General features: G+C 38.1%; 1 protein-coding gene across 1 annotated transcript in view; it reads left to right on the forward strand.

The window, feature by feature from the left end:
- The window catches only part of LOC133662382 (anoctamin-2-like), a 203,775-nt gene extending 192,853 nt beyond the window's left edge, over positions 1 to 10,922 (forward strand). Inside the window, 2 exon segments of the mRNA XM_062066334.1 lie at positions 4,443 to 4,548; positions 9,801 to 10,922. Of these exon segments, the coding sequence (XP_061922318.1) occupies positions 4,443 to 4,548; positions 9,801 to 10,121 (427 nt within the window). The 3' untranslated portion in view covers positions 10,122 to 10,922.
- The last annotated feature ends 7,319 nt before the right edge of the window (positions 10,923 to 18,241 follow it).

Here is an 18,241-nt window from a genome sequence, read left to right on the forward strand (position 1 = left end):
AGGCTGCGAGTGTGTTGCAAGTCCTGCCCTGCAGGCACACTTTGTCACACACACACACTTCCACTCAGCTCCTCACTTTGTTCACTCAGCCAGGAAGGAAATAGTCAACATGGGAGAAGAAGGTGTGAAAACACCTTATCAGAAGTACTCCATCATATGAACATGGAGGGAAACAAACTTGACCTTTACTACACAAATATGTATACATATATATATATATATATATATATATATATATATATATATATATATATATATATATATATATATATATATATATATACAAACCCCGTTTCCATATGAGTTGGGAAATTGTGTTAGATGTAAATATAAACGGAATACAATGATTTGCAAATCATTTTCAAGCCATATTCAGTTGAATATGCTACAAAGACAACATATTTGATGTTCAAACTCATAAACATTTTTTTTTTGTGCAAATAATCATTAACTTTAGAATTTGATGCCAGCAACACGTGACAAAGAAGTTGGGAAAGGTGGCAATAAATACTGATAAAGTTGAGGAATGCTCATCAAACACTTATTTGGAACATCCCACAGGTGTGCAGGCAAATTGGGAACAGGTGGGTGCCATGATTGGGTATAAAAGTAGATTCCAATGAAATGCTCAGTCATTCACAAACAAGGATGGGGCGAGGGTCACCACTTTGTCAACAAATGCCTGAGCAAATTGTTGAACAGTTTAAGAACAACCTTTCTCAAGCAGCTATTGCAAGGAATTTAGGGATTTCACCATCTACGCTCCGTAATATTATCAAAGGGTTCAGAGAATCTGGAGAAATCACTGCACGTAAGCAGCTAAGCCCGTGACCTTCCATCCCTCAGGCTGTACTGCATCAACAAGCCACATCAGTGTGTAAAGGATATCACCACATGGGCTCAGGAACACTTCAGAAACCCACTGTCAGTAACTACAGTTGGTCGCTACATCTGTAAGTGCAAGTTAAGACTCTCCTATGAAAAGCGTTTATCAACAACACCCAGAAACGCCGTCGGCTTCGCTGGGCCTGAGCTCATCTAAGATGGACTGATACAAAGTGGAAAAGTGTTCTGTGGACTAATTGTTTTTGGAAACTGTGGACGTCGTGTCCTCCGGACCAAAGAGGAAAAGAACCATCCGGATTTTTCTAGGCAGCATGTGTGATGGTATGGGGGTGTATTAGTGGCCAAGACATGGGTAACTTACACATCTGTGAAGGCACCATTAATGCTGAAAGGTACATACAGCTTTTGGAGCAACATATGTTGCCATCCAAGCAACGTTACCATGGACGCCCCTGCTTATTTCAGCAAGACAATGCCAAGCCACGTGTTACATCAACGTGGCTTCATAGTAAAAGAGTGCGGGTACTAGACTGGCCTGCCTGTAGTCCAGACCTGTCTCCCATTGAAAATGTGTGAAGCCTAAAATAGCACAAGGGAGACCCCCGGACTGTTGAACAACTTAAGCTGTACATCAAGCAAGAATGGGAAAGAATTCCACCTGAGAAGCTTCAAAAATGTGTCTCCTCAGTTCCCAAACCTTTACTGAGTGTTGTTAAAAGGAAAGGCCATGTAACACAGTGGTGAACATGCCCTTTCCCAACTACTTTGGCACGTGTTGCAGCCATGAAATTCTAAGTTAATGATTATTTGCAAAAAAAAAACAAAGTTTATGAGTTCGAACATCAAATATGTTGTCTTTGTAGCATATTCAACTGAATATGGCTTGAAAATGATTTGCAAATCATTGTATTCCGTTTATATTTACATCTAACACAATTTCCCAACTCATATGGAAACGGGGTTTGTATTTATATATATATATATAGATATATATATGAATATATTTAGATATGTATATATTTATATATATATGTGCATATCCGATATAGGGACGGCGTGGCGAAGTTGGTAGAGTGGCCGTGCCAGCAATCGGAGTGTTGCTGGTTACTGGGGTTCAATCCCCACCTTCTACCATCCTAGTCACGTCCGTTGTGTCCTTGGGCAAGACACTTCACCCTTGCTCCTGATGGCTGCTGGTTAGCGCCTTGCATGGCAGCTCCCGCCATCAGTGTGTGAATGTGTGTGTGAATGGGTGAATGTGGAAATACTGTCAAAGCGCTTTGAGTACCTTGAAGGTAGAAAAGCGCTATACAAGTATAACCCATTTACCATTTACCATTACCATCCGATATTCCGATATTGTCCAACTCTTAATTACCGATTCCGATATCAAGCGATACCGATATATACAGTGGTGGAATGAACACATTATTATGCCTAATTTTGTTGTGATGCCCCGCTGGATGCATTAAACAATGTAACAAGGTTTTTCCAAAATAAATCAACTCAAGTTATGGAACCAAAATGCCAACATGGCACTGCCATATTTATTATTGAAGTCTACAAAGTGCATTCTTTTTTTTAACATGCCTCAAAACAATAACAGTGGAATACTTTTTTCATAACATGGTCATTATTGCCTAGTTTCTCTTGTTATATTCCTATTTTACTGTTATATTTTTATTCTCATCGTTATATTGTAGCGTCCCGGAAGAGTTAGTGCTGCAAGGTGTTCTGGGTACCTGTTCTGTTGTGTTTATGTTGTGTTACGGTGCGGATGTTCTCCCGAAATGTGTTTGTCATTCTTGTTTGGTGTGGGTTCACATTGTGGCGCATATTTGTAACAGTTTTAAAGTTGTTTATACGGTCACCCACAGTGTGACCTGTATGGCTGTTGCATAAAGCCGGTAGATATTATGTGACTCGGACGGCACGCACGCAAAGCAAATGCCTTTAAGGTTTATTGGCACGCTGTACCTCTCCCTACGTCCGTGTACACAGCGGCCTTTTAAAACGTCATACATTTTACTTTTAGAAACCGATACCGATAATTATGAAACCGATGCCGATAATTTCCGGTATTACATTTTAAAGCATTTATCGGCCGATAATATCGACAGCCAGATATTATCGGACATCCCTAATATATATATATATATATATATATATATATATATATATTAGAGATGTCCGATAATGTCGGCCTGCCGATATTATCGGCCGATATATAATGTAGGAACCAGAATATTAAAACAGAAAGAAACAACCCTTTTGTGTGAATGAGTGTAAATGGGGGAGGGAGGTTTTTTGGGTTGGTGCACTAATTGTAAGTGTATGTTGTGTTTTTTATGTTGATTTAATTTAAAAAAAAAAAAAAAAAAAAAAAAAAAAACATACCGATAATAAAAAAAACCATACCGATAATTTCCGATATTACATTTTAACGCATATATCGGCCGATAATATCGGCAGGCCGATATTATCGGACATCTCTAATATATATATATATATATATATTAGGGATGTCCGATAATATATCGGCCGATAATATCGGCAGGCCGATATTATCGGACATCTCTAATATATATATATATATATATATATATATATATTATGGACATCATCGGACATCCCTAATATATATATATATATATATATATATATATATATATTAGAGATCGGCAGGCCGATATTATCGGCCGATATATGCGTTAAAATGTAATATCGGAAATTATCGGTATCGTTTTTTTTATTATCGGTATCGTTTTTTTTTTTTTTTTTTTTTTTTTTTTTAAATTAAATCAACATAAAAAACACAACATACACTTACAATTAGTGCACTAACCCAAAAAACCTCCCTCCCCCATTTACACTCATTCACACAAAAGGGTTGTTTCTTTCTGTTTTAATATTCTGGTTCCTACATTATATATCAATACAGTCTGCAAGGGATACAGTCCGTAAGCACACATGATTGCTGGTCCACTAATAGTACTAACCTTTAACAGTTAATTTGACAAATTTTCATTCATTACTAGTTTCTATGTAACTGTTTTTATATTGTTGTACTTTCTTTTTTATTCAAGAAAATGTTTTTAATTTATTTATCTTATTTTACTAATTTTTTAAAAAAGTACCTTATCTTCACCATACCTGGTTGTCCAAATTAGGCATAATAATGTGTTAATTCCGCGACTGCATATATCGGTTGATATCGGTATCGGTTGATATCGGTATCGGTAATTAAAGAGTTGGACAATATCGGATATCGGCAAAAAGCCATTATCGGACATCCCTAATATATATATAAGTAAAACTAATTCCAGGTATTTTAATTTACAGCAATTTTTAACCTTCCACATGAAATACTAACATGTTAACATACTATATGTACAGTATTTGCTCAGTCATACAGTATATGTCCACATGTTGACTATTAACTAAACATCAAGGATTGTGTTCCATGATTAGTTTTGTTGTAAAAGACAGCAAAGGAACAGAATGGCAATAAATGTTTTAATGAGGCCAATTGTCAGCTGTTGATGTTCCATGTCCATCATGACCAGGGTGTGTCTCCTCCTCCTCCTCCTCCTCAGGTACAAAGACTACAGAGAGCCTCCCTGGTCTGCAGACGCGTACCAGTTCTCCAAACAGTACTGGTGTGTCCTGGCAGCCAGACTGGCCTTTGTCATCCTATTTCAGGTATTATTATTGACTTTGTGGGGACAACACTGAAGGACAAAACAGTTTTAGTGAAGAAGGTAGTGGATGTGTGTTTTGAAAGTTCCACAGCGTCGTCGACACCGCCTCCTCCGACAAATGTTATTCCTCACCAGTTTTGCGGCCTGCATAGATAGATAGCTGAAGAAGTCATTTTCATGACATTTCCAGGAGTCCGGATCACCGTCTGGTGTTTCTTCTTCTTCATGGTGTCATGAGATGATAGTTTTCTCTAAAACTGTAGCGGTTCAATAAGGCAAAATTAAGTAATAGTGAACAAAATCTTTAAATAATGATTTAAATGTGTCGTTAATTAAATATATGTTGAATTATATACATAAATGTATAATTAAATGTCATTAATTTATTTTTGTAGAATCACATTTAATGATTGATTTATTTCATGATTTAGTAAACTATTAAACAAAATAATTTTACCCTTCAAAAAAAATACTGATTTCATGATTTGTTTGATTAATGACATAATAATTGTCCTCCTCCAACCTCCGAGGACAAAGCTACGAACAATGGGAGACCGGGCTTTCTGCTCCGCCGCTCCCAGTCTGTGGAACGCTCTCCCTGACCACCTGAGGGCACCACAGACTGTGGATGCTTTTAAAAACGCTTAAAAACCCTTCTTTTTAAAAAAAGCTCTTTTTTTTTAGATATATGCATACTAGTTTTAGCTATTTGGCTGTTCTAGTTTTTATTTATTTTTATTTTTTATTATCTTTTTATTTTTTATTTTTATACACTGTAGCACTTTGAGGTTGTTTACTCAATGTAAAGTGCTTTTTACAAATAAAATCTATTATTATTATTATTATTATTAATATTATTATTTAATTTATCAACTCAGCCCTCCGTGAAAAATAATCATACCAAAAAAAACAACTTTTTCTTTTTTAAACTTGGGATTTTGGACACTGGTGGGCTGTAGTTTGGGGACCCCTGGGTTAAATACACATGTATCACTTCTGATACATTTGGCTTTTTTATTTTATTTTTTATTTTTTCATTTTATTTTTATTGACATCCAGCATCAGACATTCCTATCCATTAAATCATACTCACATACATCATATACTGTATCTGTTGTCTGCCCTAAATGTGAAAATATGTTTTGTTTATAATATCCCAACCATACCACCCCCCCCCCCCAAAAAAAAGAAAGAAACAGCAAAAAAACAAAGTAATATCTACAAATACAAAAATAAATAATAATACATTAATAATAATAATAATCAGAAATAAGATAAATTAAAGCTGCAAGCAGCAATGGACGGGACCGACTTTGAGGGCTCATAAAATCCAAACCGGAGTAGTAATTAAAACTCTTTCATCAACTTTTAATCAGAAGGGTTCAATCTCTCTCCTGTGCTAATTTGAAGCCGACACGACAAACGCGCTCAGAGGAGAAAATGTTTGAAAAAAGGTGACTGTTTTTACACAACTTTTGTTTTGAAGGGGGAATTGCAAACTTCCTGTTGATTTTTGCTGGGGGTTGTCAGTGTATGAAATCTAGGTCTAAGTGAGACCTACATAGAGGTTTTTGTTTCATGTCTCTACGACATTCCTACTGGGAGTTAGAGGCAGTTTTGTCTTGTGTTTTCTTCCTAGGGGGCGCTAGAGCGCAATTTTGAGTTTTGGGGTTTGGTTTTTTAATTAGATTGCAATTTTCGCCAGTCCTGATGTGTGTGTCCAATTTGGTGAGTTTAGAAGCATGTTAAGGGGGTCAAATTACAGCTCAAAGAGATATAATAATAAAACGCTAGAAATTAAATGGGGTCCTCTGTCCCAAAGGGGCTCGGTACCTAAATATAAACAGATACATATTTATATATACAGTATATACACACACATACATACATATAAATAAATATATATATATAGGGATGATACTCAAAACCGGTTTTCCTGATTGTTCGATAAGAAAAGAACCGAGTCCTCGGACTCGAATCCCTTTTTAAGAACCGGTACCCGTTATCGAGACCACTATAGTAAAGAAAAAGAGTTGGTTCTTTATTCGAATCACTGGGAACGAATTCTGTCCCGACCAGAAATGCCCCGTGGGACATCACAAGAAATGACGTCACGTAGCTCAGTCATTAGGCGCGGATAGGGAAAGCAGGAAAAAAATGGATCGAAATAAGCGCTTCAAGGTGTACCTGTCGTCGCGTCAGCTTCTTCACCATACTATCTGCTTGCCTCCGTGCGTCGGTTGAGGTGGGCGGGGTTGGGGGCATTTTCCTTTTCCTGAGTAATAGCTGTAGTTAGTATGTTCCAATAGCTGTAGTTAGTATGTTCCAATAGCAGCAGAAGTGCACTTTTTGGAGAGCTGTATTATTTTCAGTTTTGTGCCCAAGGGACTGATTTTATTTAACACTATATTATTAGGGTCCGCCCTGTACCCTATTGTTATTGTAAGGTTTTATTATTATTATATTATTATTATTATTCCGCAGCTTTGCGCACTACTTTGCCCTCCTTAACATGCTTCAAAACTCACCAAATTTTACACACACATAGAAAAACGTGCCCCAAAGAGTTTAGTAAAAAAAACCTAACCCCAGAAATCAAAATTTCGCTCTAGCGCCCCCTAGGAAAAAAACAAAAACAAACTGCCTGTAACTCCCACTAGGAAGGTCGTAGAGACATGAAACAAAAACCTGTATGTAGGTCTTACTTAGACCTACAATTCACATCCTCGGGCAAAAACCAACAGGAAGTTGGCAATTTCCCATTTAAGACAAAAATGTACTAAAAACACTAATTTTTGCCTCTTTGAGCTGTAATTTGACCCCCTTAAAATACTTCAAAACTCACCAAAATTCTCACACACATCGGGACTGCTGGAAATTGCGATCTAAAAAGAAAACCGAACCCCAAAACGCAAAATTGCGCTCTAGCGCAATTTTTGAATGAAACTGAGACAAAACTGCTTTTTAGAGGAAAACTCAGACAAAACTGCTTGTAACTTCCGGTAGGAACGTCTTAGAGACATGAAACAAATACCTCTATGTAGGTCTCACTTAGACCTACATTTCTTAGATTGACATCCTTCAGCAAAAATCAACAGTAAGTTTGCTATCCCTCCTTCAAAACAAAATTTTTGTTAAAACCGGTCACCAAACATCAAACATTATCTCCTCCGAGCGCGTTTGTCGTTTCGGCTTCAAACTGCTACAGGAGAGAGATTGAACCCTTCTGATTAAAAGTTGACGACGGTGTTTTATTTAGTGCTACCGTTTTGATTTTACGTGCCTTCAAAGACTAAAACTACAGCTGCTCCGCTGCCTATAATGACAATGTGAAATGCAATTGTTTCTTTTTGTCCTCAAAATTCTACACACAATACCCTATAATGACAAGGTGAAATGGAATTAGGACCACTAAAGCTGCTCCGCTGCTGTGATTTTTACGCGCCTTCAAAGAAAACAACCACTGTGCCGCAGCACCTAGGAAAAAAAAACACAGACACAACTTCCTCTAACTCCCAGTACGAATATCGTACTGAAACCTCTATGTAGGTCTCACTCAGGACTACCACTGGACAAAAGTATTGGGACACCTAGGACTAGCACCTGCCAAAATGCGGACCCGACCAACGCTGCTTGCAGCTTTAATTTATTTATTAGATTTTATTTTCACAGGACCTTTTCAAAAGGAATCCCACAGGGAGTCCTTTTGCAATGGGACGAAAGGACCCTATTGAATTTGTAATGTTTATTATTCTTTCTTTCTTTCTTTCTTTCTTTCTTTCTTTCTTCTTCCGCAGCTTTGCGCACTACTTTGCCCCCCTTAACATGCTTCAAAACTCACCAAATTTTTTACACACATCCAAAAGGTGTGCCAGCACACTTTAGTACAAAAACGTAACCCCAAAAATAAAATTTCAGCTCTAGCGCCCCCTAGGAAAAAAAAAAAAAAAACTGCCTGTAACTCCCACTAGGAAGGTCGTAGAGACATGAAACAAAAACCTGTATGTAGGTCAGACTTAGACCTACATTTCATAATTTTACATCCTCGGGCGAAAACCAACAGGAAGTTGGCAATTTCCCCTTCAAGACAAAAATGTACTAAAAACACTGCTTTTTACGTCTTTGACCTCTAATTTGACCCCCTTAAAATACTTCAAAACTCACCAAACTTCTCACACACATCGGGACTGGTAGAAATTGCGATCTCAAAAAATAACCGAACCCCGAAACTCAAAATTCTGCCCTAGAGCAATTTTTAAATAAAACAGAGAAAAAACTGCTTTTTAGAGGAAAACTCAGACAAAACTGCTTGTAACTTCCGGTAGGAACGTCTTAGAGACATGAAACAAATACCTCTATGTAGGTCTCACATACACCTACATTTCTTAGATTGACATCCTTCAGCAAAAATCAACAGTAAGTTTGCTATCTCTCCTTCAAAACAACATTTTTGTTAAAACCGGTCACCAAACATCAAACGTTATCTCCTCTGAGCGCGTTTGTCGTTTCGGCTTCAAACTGCTACAGGGGAGAGATTGAACCCTTCTGATTAAAAGTTGACGACGGTGTTTTATTTAGTGCTACCGTTTTGATTTTACGTGCCTTCAAAGACTAAAACTACAGCTGCTCCGCTGCCTATAATGACAATGTGAAATGCAATTGTTTCTTTTTGTCCTCAAAATTCTACACACAATACCCTATAATGACAAGGTGAAATGGAATTAGGACCACTAAAGCTGCTCCGCTGCTGTGATTTTTACGCGCCTTCAAAGAAAACAACCACTGTGCCGCAGCACCTAGAAAAAAAAAACACAGACACAACTTCCTCTAACTCCCAGTACGAATATCGTACTGAAACCTCTATGTAGGTCTCACTCAGGACTACCACTGGACAAAAGTATTGGCTAGCACCTGCCAAAATGCGGACCCGACCAACGCTGCTTGCAGCTTTAATTTATTTATTAGATTTTATTTTTTTCTTATATAATTTTGTTTTGTTAAAGCAAATATTGTGTGTTTTTTTCCATATACAACAACCTATCTGGACTCGATAAGAGAATCGATAAGGAATCGGTTCGATAAGAGGATTCGATAATAGGCTCGAACTCGATCATTTCTTATCAAACATCATCCCTATATATATATACATATATATATATACATACATAGTTATACACATATAGGGAGTACATTTGGCATTGTAGGGTTAAATATAGACGTAGTGGTTGACATAGCTGACGTCTCTGGCCCTAGAACCTGGTGATGTTCCTCAGCCTGCTGGTGGCCTGGGTGATCCCGGACATCCCTAAAACCATCGTGGAGCAGCTGAAGCGCGAGAAGAAGCTGCTGGTGGACGTCTTCTTGCGAGAGGAGAAGGACAAGTTCCATCTCATCCAGAGCCTCTTCGCCAAGGACGCCCCCTTCCCCCTCCCGGGCCGCTACAGCACCCTGCCCCAGTGCCCCACTCAGTCCCTGGCCGGGGACTCGGGAGCAGGGGGGCCCCGGGCCAGGTGCAGGGCGGCCAGTTTCGGCTCGTCCAGCAGGAATGAGAACTCCAGACACACGGCCGTGTGAGCTTCGAACCTGGAACGCTCTTCACCTGACCTTGTCTTCTTCTCACCCTCCTTTCTTTCCACTTCAACGTGAGGCTCACAGCTTCATAGCGTAGACCAGCAATAATCCTCAACACCCGGTCCTGGACCCCCCCGGACTCTGTCTGGGGGGGCCGACATGAGTGTAGGTCGTACCTTCTGGGGACACAAACTTGACCATGCTCCTTGTGGTTCTGTTTGCCTCGTTCCTGTGAGAATCCTGCGTGCATTACGGAGCGGGACTGTCCAGGGCTAGCTGCAGTTTGCTCAAATGACCACCAGGTAGCGTATGTGAGCAGATAATACCGTATCATCCCTTTCTCCGTCTGACTTAGCAGGTCTTCACGTGGAGGGAACGCCATCCTTCTGTAAGTGAGGGACTCATCCAGACTTTGTCTACTAGGTTTGTAGCATTTAGTCATCGTTAGTGGAAGAGCTTCCTGAAACTATTTATTCTCTGTACGCCTTCCTCCATCCAGGGGTGTCCAAAGTCCGTCTCCTGCCAACCTGTCTCTTTCAAACAAAATCACTGATGAGATATCACACAAATATGTTGATGTTTTCTTCAGGTAGCTTAGTTTATATTCACCGACACTGGATTACTTTGCCATTCCTCCTTTTTGAAACAGTATTGTCACAAACTGTCATACCAGGTACAGTCCTGGTCAAAAGTGTACGTACACTAGTAAAGAACATCATGTCATGGCTGTCTTGACTTTACAATCATTTCTTATTTTTTTGTGATGTAGTGATTGGAGCACATGTTGCTCACAAAAAAACATTCATGAAGTTTGCTTCTTTTATGAATTTATTATGGGTCAAAAGTATACATACAGCAATGTTAATATTTGCTTACATGTCCCTTGGCAAGTTTACCTGCAATAAGGCGCTTTTGGTAGCCATCCACAAGCTTCTACTTGACCACTAAATTGCTGCAGTTCAGCTAAATGTGTTGCTTTTCTGACATGGACTTTTTTCTTCAGCATTGTCCACACTTTGGGAAGGCCATTCTAAAACCTTCATTCCAGCCTGATTTAGCCACGTGACATCACACGGACAAAGATAAGACCTTCTGGAGGAAAGTTCTGTGGTCAGATGAAACAAAAACGGAGCTGTTTGGCCACAATACCCAGCAACGTGTTCGGAGGAGAAAAGGTGAGGCCTTCAATCCCAGGAACACCATTCCTACCGTCAAGCATGGTGGTGGTAGTATTATGCACTGGGCCTGTTTTGCTGCTTTAAACGGGACAATGAAAAAGGAGGATTAGCTCCAAATTGTTCAGGACAAGCTAAAATCATCAGCCCGGAGGTTGGGTCTTGGGCGCAGTTGGGTGTTCCAACAGGACAATGACCTCAAAAGTGGTAAAGGAATGACTAAATCAGGCTAGAATGAAGGTTTTCTTCCCAAAGTCCTGACTTAAAGGTGTGGACAATGCTGAAGAAACAAGTCCATGTCAGAAAAGCAACACATTTAGCTGAACTGCAGCAATTTAGTGGTCAAGTGGTCAAGCGGAAGCTTGTGGATGGCTACCAAAAGCGCCTTATTGCAGGTAAACTTGCCAAGGGACATGTAAGCAAATATTAACATTGCTGTATGTATACTTTTGACCCTCACATTTTCAGTAGACCCATAATAAATTCATAAAAGATTTAGATTAGATTTAGATTTATTGGTCCCCGTTGGGGAAATTCATTTTCACTGCCGTACATTTAAACCAGGGATGTCCAAAGTGCGGCCCGGGGGCCATTTGCAGCCCGCAGGTCATTTTTTAATGGCCCCACGGCCCATTTTAAAATACGATTAAAAAAAAAAAAAAACCCATAAAAAGGGGTATGAAAGAGCAAACAGGTGAAATGTAACAAGGAAATGTTGCAATGTTTACTCTAATAACACAAAGCTGCCATGCAGGCTGTTTCTTTCTTTCAAAAATAATAATGAATCAAAATCAATGTTATTATGAATTATTGACCTATCCAAGGCTCCAATTACGTCACATTAAATATTGCACTTTGAGATATTTTTTGGGGAAAATGTTGCATATTTTGTGTTTGCCATATAAAATATTTAGCTTTTTTAAAAAAAAATTTTTTTTTAAAGAAGGGCCTAAAGCGAACAAACGAAAAACATCAACAATACAACGTATAATTGACGTATAGATCTGAAGTTGATCTCGAGATTATTGTGTTAAAAGTAAACAGTAAAAAAAATGTATAGTATATTTTTTAACACTTTAATGAGTAGGACCCTTTTGGTTCCCCAATAATTGTTGTGTGATTTGTTTTTAAGTGTCATGGCTCAAAAAATAATAATGAATTAAAATCAATGGTGTTATGAGTTATTGACATTTTTAAGGCTCCAATTATTATATAATCTGAAATACTCCTCTTAAAAATTTTATTGGGTGGAAATATTGCATATTTTGTGTTTTTTCCATAAAAAACAGGGTTTTCTTGGACAAAAAGAGCATACGACTTAAATCTTTAAAAACGTTATATTGACAGATAGACCTAATGTTGATCTAGAGATAATAATACTGAATAATGACACATTTTAAATATTTTTTGGACCAAAACCCTTTGGGGATCAAGCCTGAGAGGAGGCCTTAATGTATATTTTTTATACATATATTGTATTGGTTTTTAAAATAAAAAAATATCAAAATGGCCCCCGCTTGCTTTGATTTTTCAGTGTGCGGCCCTCAGTGGAAAAAGTTTGGACACCCCTGATTTAAACAATAGACATTACACATCACGATACAAAAATAACAAAAAGACATCATACATGACCAACACACATTTACAGGCTTGTCAGACAGGTCGGCCGGGCCTGCTGTTGAGGGCGGCTATAGCTGCAGGGATCAGGCTTTTCCTGAGGCGAACCCTGTACCTGCGCCCTGATGGTAGTGGGATGATGTATTGGTGTAGCGGGTGAGTGATATCCTGGACTATCGTGTATGCCAGTCGAATGATGGACCTGTGGTTTAAATCTGAAATGTTGGGTGTGGGGAGCCCGATGATTTTAGCTGCTATGTTTGCAATGCGTGTCAGTTTGGTTACAGAAAGCATGGTGAAAAAACATGTGGAACAGTACGAAAGGATGGGTTGAACAATGCTTCGGTAAAGTAATAACAGGAAGTGAGGTGCAACAAAACAAAAGCAAACTTCATGAATGTTTTTTTGTGAGCAACAAGTATGTGCTCCAATCACTCTATCACAAAAAAATAAGACATGATTGTAAAGTCAAGACAGCCATGACATGATGTTCTTTATGTACACTTTTGACCACCACCGTATGCATAGCTTTCCCTATACTTCCTGTGCACTCCCAGCTGCACCAGCTTTGTTCTTTTTAGTATATCATATACGGTTTCACCTGCACCCTGTTTCTAATCCCCGCATCTTTTGGTCCCAACTACGCGTCACATATATCCCTCCATGGAAAAAGTTTGGACACCCCTGTTTTACTCTTGTTTTTTTTCAAGGCTTGCGTCATTATTCTGTGGCCACATCTGTTTCTGCTCTGAGCTAAGCTAATGTACAGTACGAGCCAGTAGTTTGTGTTCATGGACACACTCCAGTCTCTTTACATGCTTTCTGCAAAATGTCCCCGAGGCCTGGCATCGCCATGACGACAGAGCGTGGGTGTGGCCTCACACTGCAGCACAGACTGTAAGGTGTCCAGCGAGCAGATTGTGATATATTTGTTGGTCCACCACCACGACACGGCCAGCCTTTAGAAATAAATCATCGTAAGGCGTCTGAAGTCATTTCAATATTATTGTATGAAACGTTACGTTTATTTCAAGGTTCTTTTTCTATTTATCCTCTGCCTTTTATGACTCCGAATAGAGAACGATGAAAATTAAAAAACAATAAACAGGTGAGAAGGATGTGGATTCTTGTGTACACCTCCATTTTATTTGTTTATCTTAGGTCACAGGTGTCAAACTCGAGGCTTAGGGGCCACTTCTGGCCCGCCACATCATTTCATGTAGCCCGCGAAAGCTTGGAAAAATGGGTTTCGATAAAATACTTTTTTTTTTTTTACTAAATGCATTCGTTCTTTCAATTTTGATAGAAAAAAAAAGCATGTTTTAAACTTTAATATTATCTGATCATGCCAATTGTATTATTATATACCAGGCCTGGGCAATTATTTTGACTCGGGGGGCCAAATTTAGAGAAAAAAATTTGTCTGGGGGGCCGGTATATCTATTTTTAGGAAAACTAATACAAACCCTCACAATAAAGTCTGATTGAATGCTAAAAATGTTATGACAGACCGCCTTAAAGGCCTACTGAAAGCCACTACTAGCGACCACGCAGTCTGATAGTTTATATATCAATGATGAAATCTTAACATTATAACACATGCCAATACGGCCGGGTTAACTTATAAAGTGACATTTTAAATTTGCCGCTAAACTTCCGGTTCGAAACGCCTCTGAGGATGACGTATGCGCGTGACGTAGCCCGGCGAACACGGGTATGCCTTCCACATTGAAGCCAATACGAAAAAGCTCTGTTTTCATTTCATAATTCCACAGTATTCTGGACATCTGTGTTCGTGAATCTGTTTCAATCATGTTCATTGCATTATGGAGAAGGAAGCTGAGCAAATAAAGAAGAAAGTTGTCGGTGCGAAATGGACGTATTTTTCGAACGTAGTCAGCCACAACAGTACACAGCCGGCGCTTCTTTGTTTACATTCCCGAAAGATGCAGTCAAGATGGAAGAACTCGGATAACAGAGACTCTAACCAGGAGGACTTTTGACTTGGATACACAGACGCCTGTAGAGAACTGGGACAACACAGACTCTTACCAGGATTACTTTGATTTGGATGACAAAGACGCAGACGTGCTACTGTGAGTATGCAGCTTTGGCTTCTAAACATTTGATCGCTTGACCGTATGTGCGCAACTTTTTTTTGCGTATGTACGTAACTTTTTTAAAATATATAAGCTTTATGAACCTTGGGTTAGGTGAACGGTCATTTTGGGCTGAGTGATTGTGTGTGTTGATCAGGTGTTTGAATTGTATTGGCGTGTTCTATGGAGCTAGCAGCTAGCATAGGAGCTAGGAGCTAGCATAACACGTACCGTACCGTACGTGCGCGTCACGTACGTAACTTTTTTAAAATATATAAGCTTTATGAACCTTGGGTTAGGTGAACGGTCTTTTGGGCTGAGTGATTGTGTGTGTTGATCAGGTGTTTGAATTGAATTGGCGTGTTCTATGGAGCTAGGAGCTAGCATAGGAGCTAGGAGCTAGCATAACACGTACCGTACCGTACGTGCGCGTCACGTATGTAACTTTTTAAAAATATATAAGCTTTATGAACCTTGGGTTAGGTGAACGGTCTTTTGGGCTGAGTGATTGTGTGTGTTGATCAGGTGTTTGAATTGTATTGGCGTGTTCTATGGAGCTAGGAGCTAGCAGAGGAGCTAGGAGCTAGCATAACAAACACGCAGGTGTTTTTATGCAGGATTAATTTGTGGCATATTAAATATAAGCCTGGTTGTGTTGTGGCTAATAGAGTATATATATGTCTTGTGTTTATTTACTGTTGTAGTCATTCCCAGCTGAATATCAGGTCACCCCCGGCTCTCACAGCATCTTCCCTATCTGAATAGCTTCAACTCCCCACTAGTCCTTCACTTGCACTTTACTCATCCACAAATCTTTCATCCTCGCTCAAATTAATGGGGAAATCGTCGCTTTCTCGGTCCGAATCTCTCTCACTTCATGCGGCCATCATTGTAAACAATAGGGAACTTTGCGTATATGTTCAACTGACTACGTCACGCTACTTCCGGTAGGGGCAAGCCTTTTTTTTATCAGATACCAAAAGTTGCGACCTTTATCGTCGTTGTTCTATACTAAATCCTTTCAGCAAAAATATGGCAATATCGCGAAATGATCAAGTATGACACATAGAATAGATCTGCTATCCCCGTTTAAATAAAAAAAATTCATTTCAGTAGGCCTTTAAAAACGGAATGGAATTTTTATTTTTTTCTATGAATGATAAAATCCTGAATATTGACAACATATGAACATCACACCCCCTCTCCATACACATATTTTACAATCAAGCCAAATGCAACAAAAATGCAGCAAACATAGCAAAATATGAACGTGAAGGGTAAAAAACAACAAAAAACGTCAACAATCTGATATATGTGATACATCACTAAGCTTTAGAACTTTCTTGTAAAAATCTCCTTCCGCATCTGTCCCTGACACCCACATTTCAGGCTCTGGAAACACTCTGTGGAAACGCTCCCCACCCACACTGCTTGGTGCCTCGTCTGACCTGCTGTGACGCAGATTACCATAGTAACTAGTAGTGTTGTACTGTATACAGGTATTAGTATAGTACCGCGATACTAATGAATCATATTCGGTACCATACCGCCTCTGAAAAGTACCGGTCTGCCACACCCTAAGATTTTTGGTTAAAATAAAGCCAATAATGCAATTTTTTCTGGTCCCGTTTATTTAGAAAAGTATCAAAGTATGGAAATAATATTGGTATCAGGACAACACTAGTCACTAAAATATCATGCAAAACCGCAGATTCCAAGCATTGAAAGACTTAGTATAGTTGAAGACTTACGGTCATTAGAAAAGATGAGTGCACATCATAATGGCAGCTACACTTTACATGTTGAAGATCTAAAAATATAATTTGGGAATGTCCGGCGGGCCAGATTGAAACCCTTAACGGACCGCATGTGGCCCCCGGGCCTTCATTTGCCCAGGTCTGTTATATACTCTATTGCAAAACTATTTTTGTGAGATAAAAATATAAAGTTAAATGTCTTTCAATTTTGACAGAAAAAAAATGCATATTTTAAACTTGAATATTATCTGATCATGCCAATTATATTATTATATACTGTATTGCAAAACTATTTTTGTGAGATAAAAATATAAAGTTGAATATCTGCTTGTCACCTTTATGATTTTAAAGCAAGTTATAAATTTAAAAAAAACTAATGATCTAATGCAGGGGTCACCAACGTGGTGCCCGCGGGCACCAGGTAGCCCGTAAGGACCACATGAGTAGCCCGCCGGCCTGTTCTAAAAATAGCTCAAATAGCAGCACTTACCAGTGAGCTGCCTCTATTTTTTAAATTTTATTTATTTATTAGCAATCTGGTCTCGCTTTGCCCGACATTTTTTATTCTAAGAGAGACAAAACTCAAATAGAATTTGAAAATCCAAGAAAATATTTTAAAGACTTGGTCTTCACTTGTTTAAATAAATTCATTAATTTTTTTACTTTGCTTCTTATAACTTTCAGAAAGACAAATTTAGAGAAAAAATACAACCTTAAAAATGATTTTAGGATTTTTAAACACATATACCTTTTTACCTTTTAAATTCCTTCCTCTTCTTTCCTGACAATTTAAATCAATGTTCAAGAAAATGTATTTTTTTTATTGTAAAGAATAATAAATACATTTTGATTTAATTCTTCATTTTAGCTTCTGTTTTTTCGACGAAGAATATTTGTGAAATATTTCTTCAAACTTATTATGATTAAAATTCAAAACAATTATTCTGGCAAATCTAGAAAATCTGTAGAATCAAATTTAAATCTTATTTCAAAGTCTTTTGAATTTATTTTAAAATTTTTGTTCTGGAAAATCTAGAAGAAATAATGATTTGTTTTTGTTAGAAATATAGCTTGGTCCAATTTGTTATATATTCTAACAAAGTGTAGATTGGATTTTAACCTATTTAAAACTTGTCATCAAAATTCTAAAATTAATCTTAATCAGGAAAAATTACTAATGATGTTCCATAAATTATTTTTTTAAGTTTTTGTCTTCTTTTTTTCGGTTGAATTTAGAATTTTAAAGATTCGAAATTGAAGATAAACTATGTTTCAAAATTTAATTGTCTTTTTTTTTCGTGTTTTCTCCTCTTTTAAACCGTTCAATTGAGTGTAAATATCATTAATTATTAATAATAACATAGAGTTAAAGGTAAATTGAGCAAATTGGCTATTTCTGGCAATTTATTTAAGTGTGTATCAAAATGGTAGCCCTTCGCATTAATCAGTACCCAAGAAGTAGCTCTTGGTTTCAA

This window comes from Entelurus aequoreus, linkage group LG12, assembly GCF_033978785.1.
Source record: "Entelurus aequoreus isolate RoL-2023_Sb linkage group LG12, RoL_Eaeq_v1.1, whole genome shotgun sequence".
NCBI lineage: Eukaryota > Metazoa > Chordata > Actinopteri > Syngnathiformes > Syngnathidae > Entelurus > Entelurus aequoreus.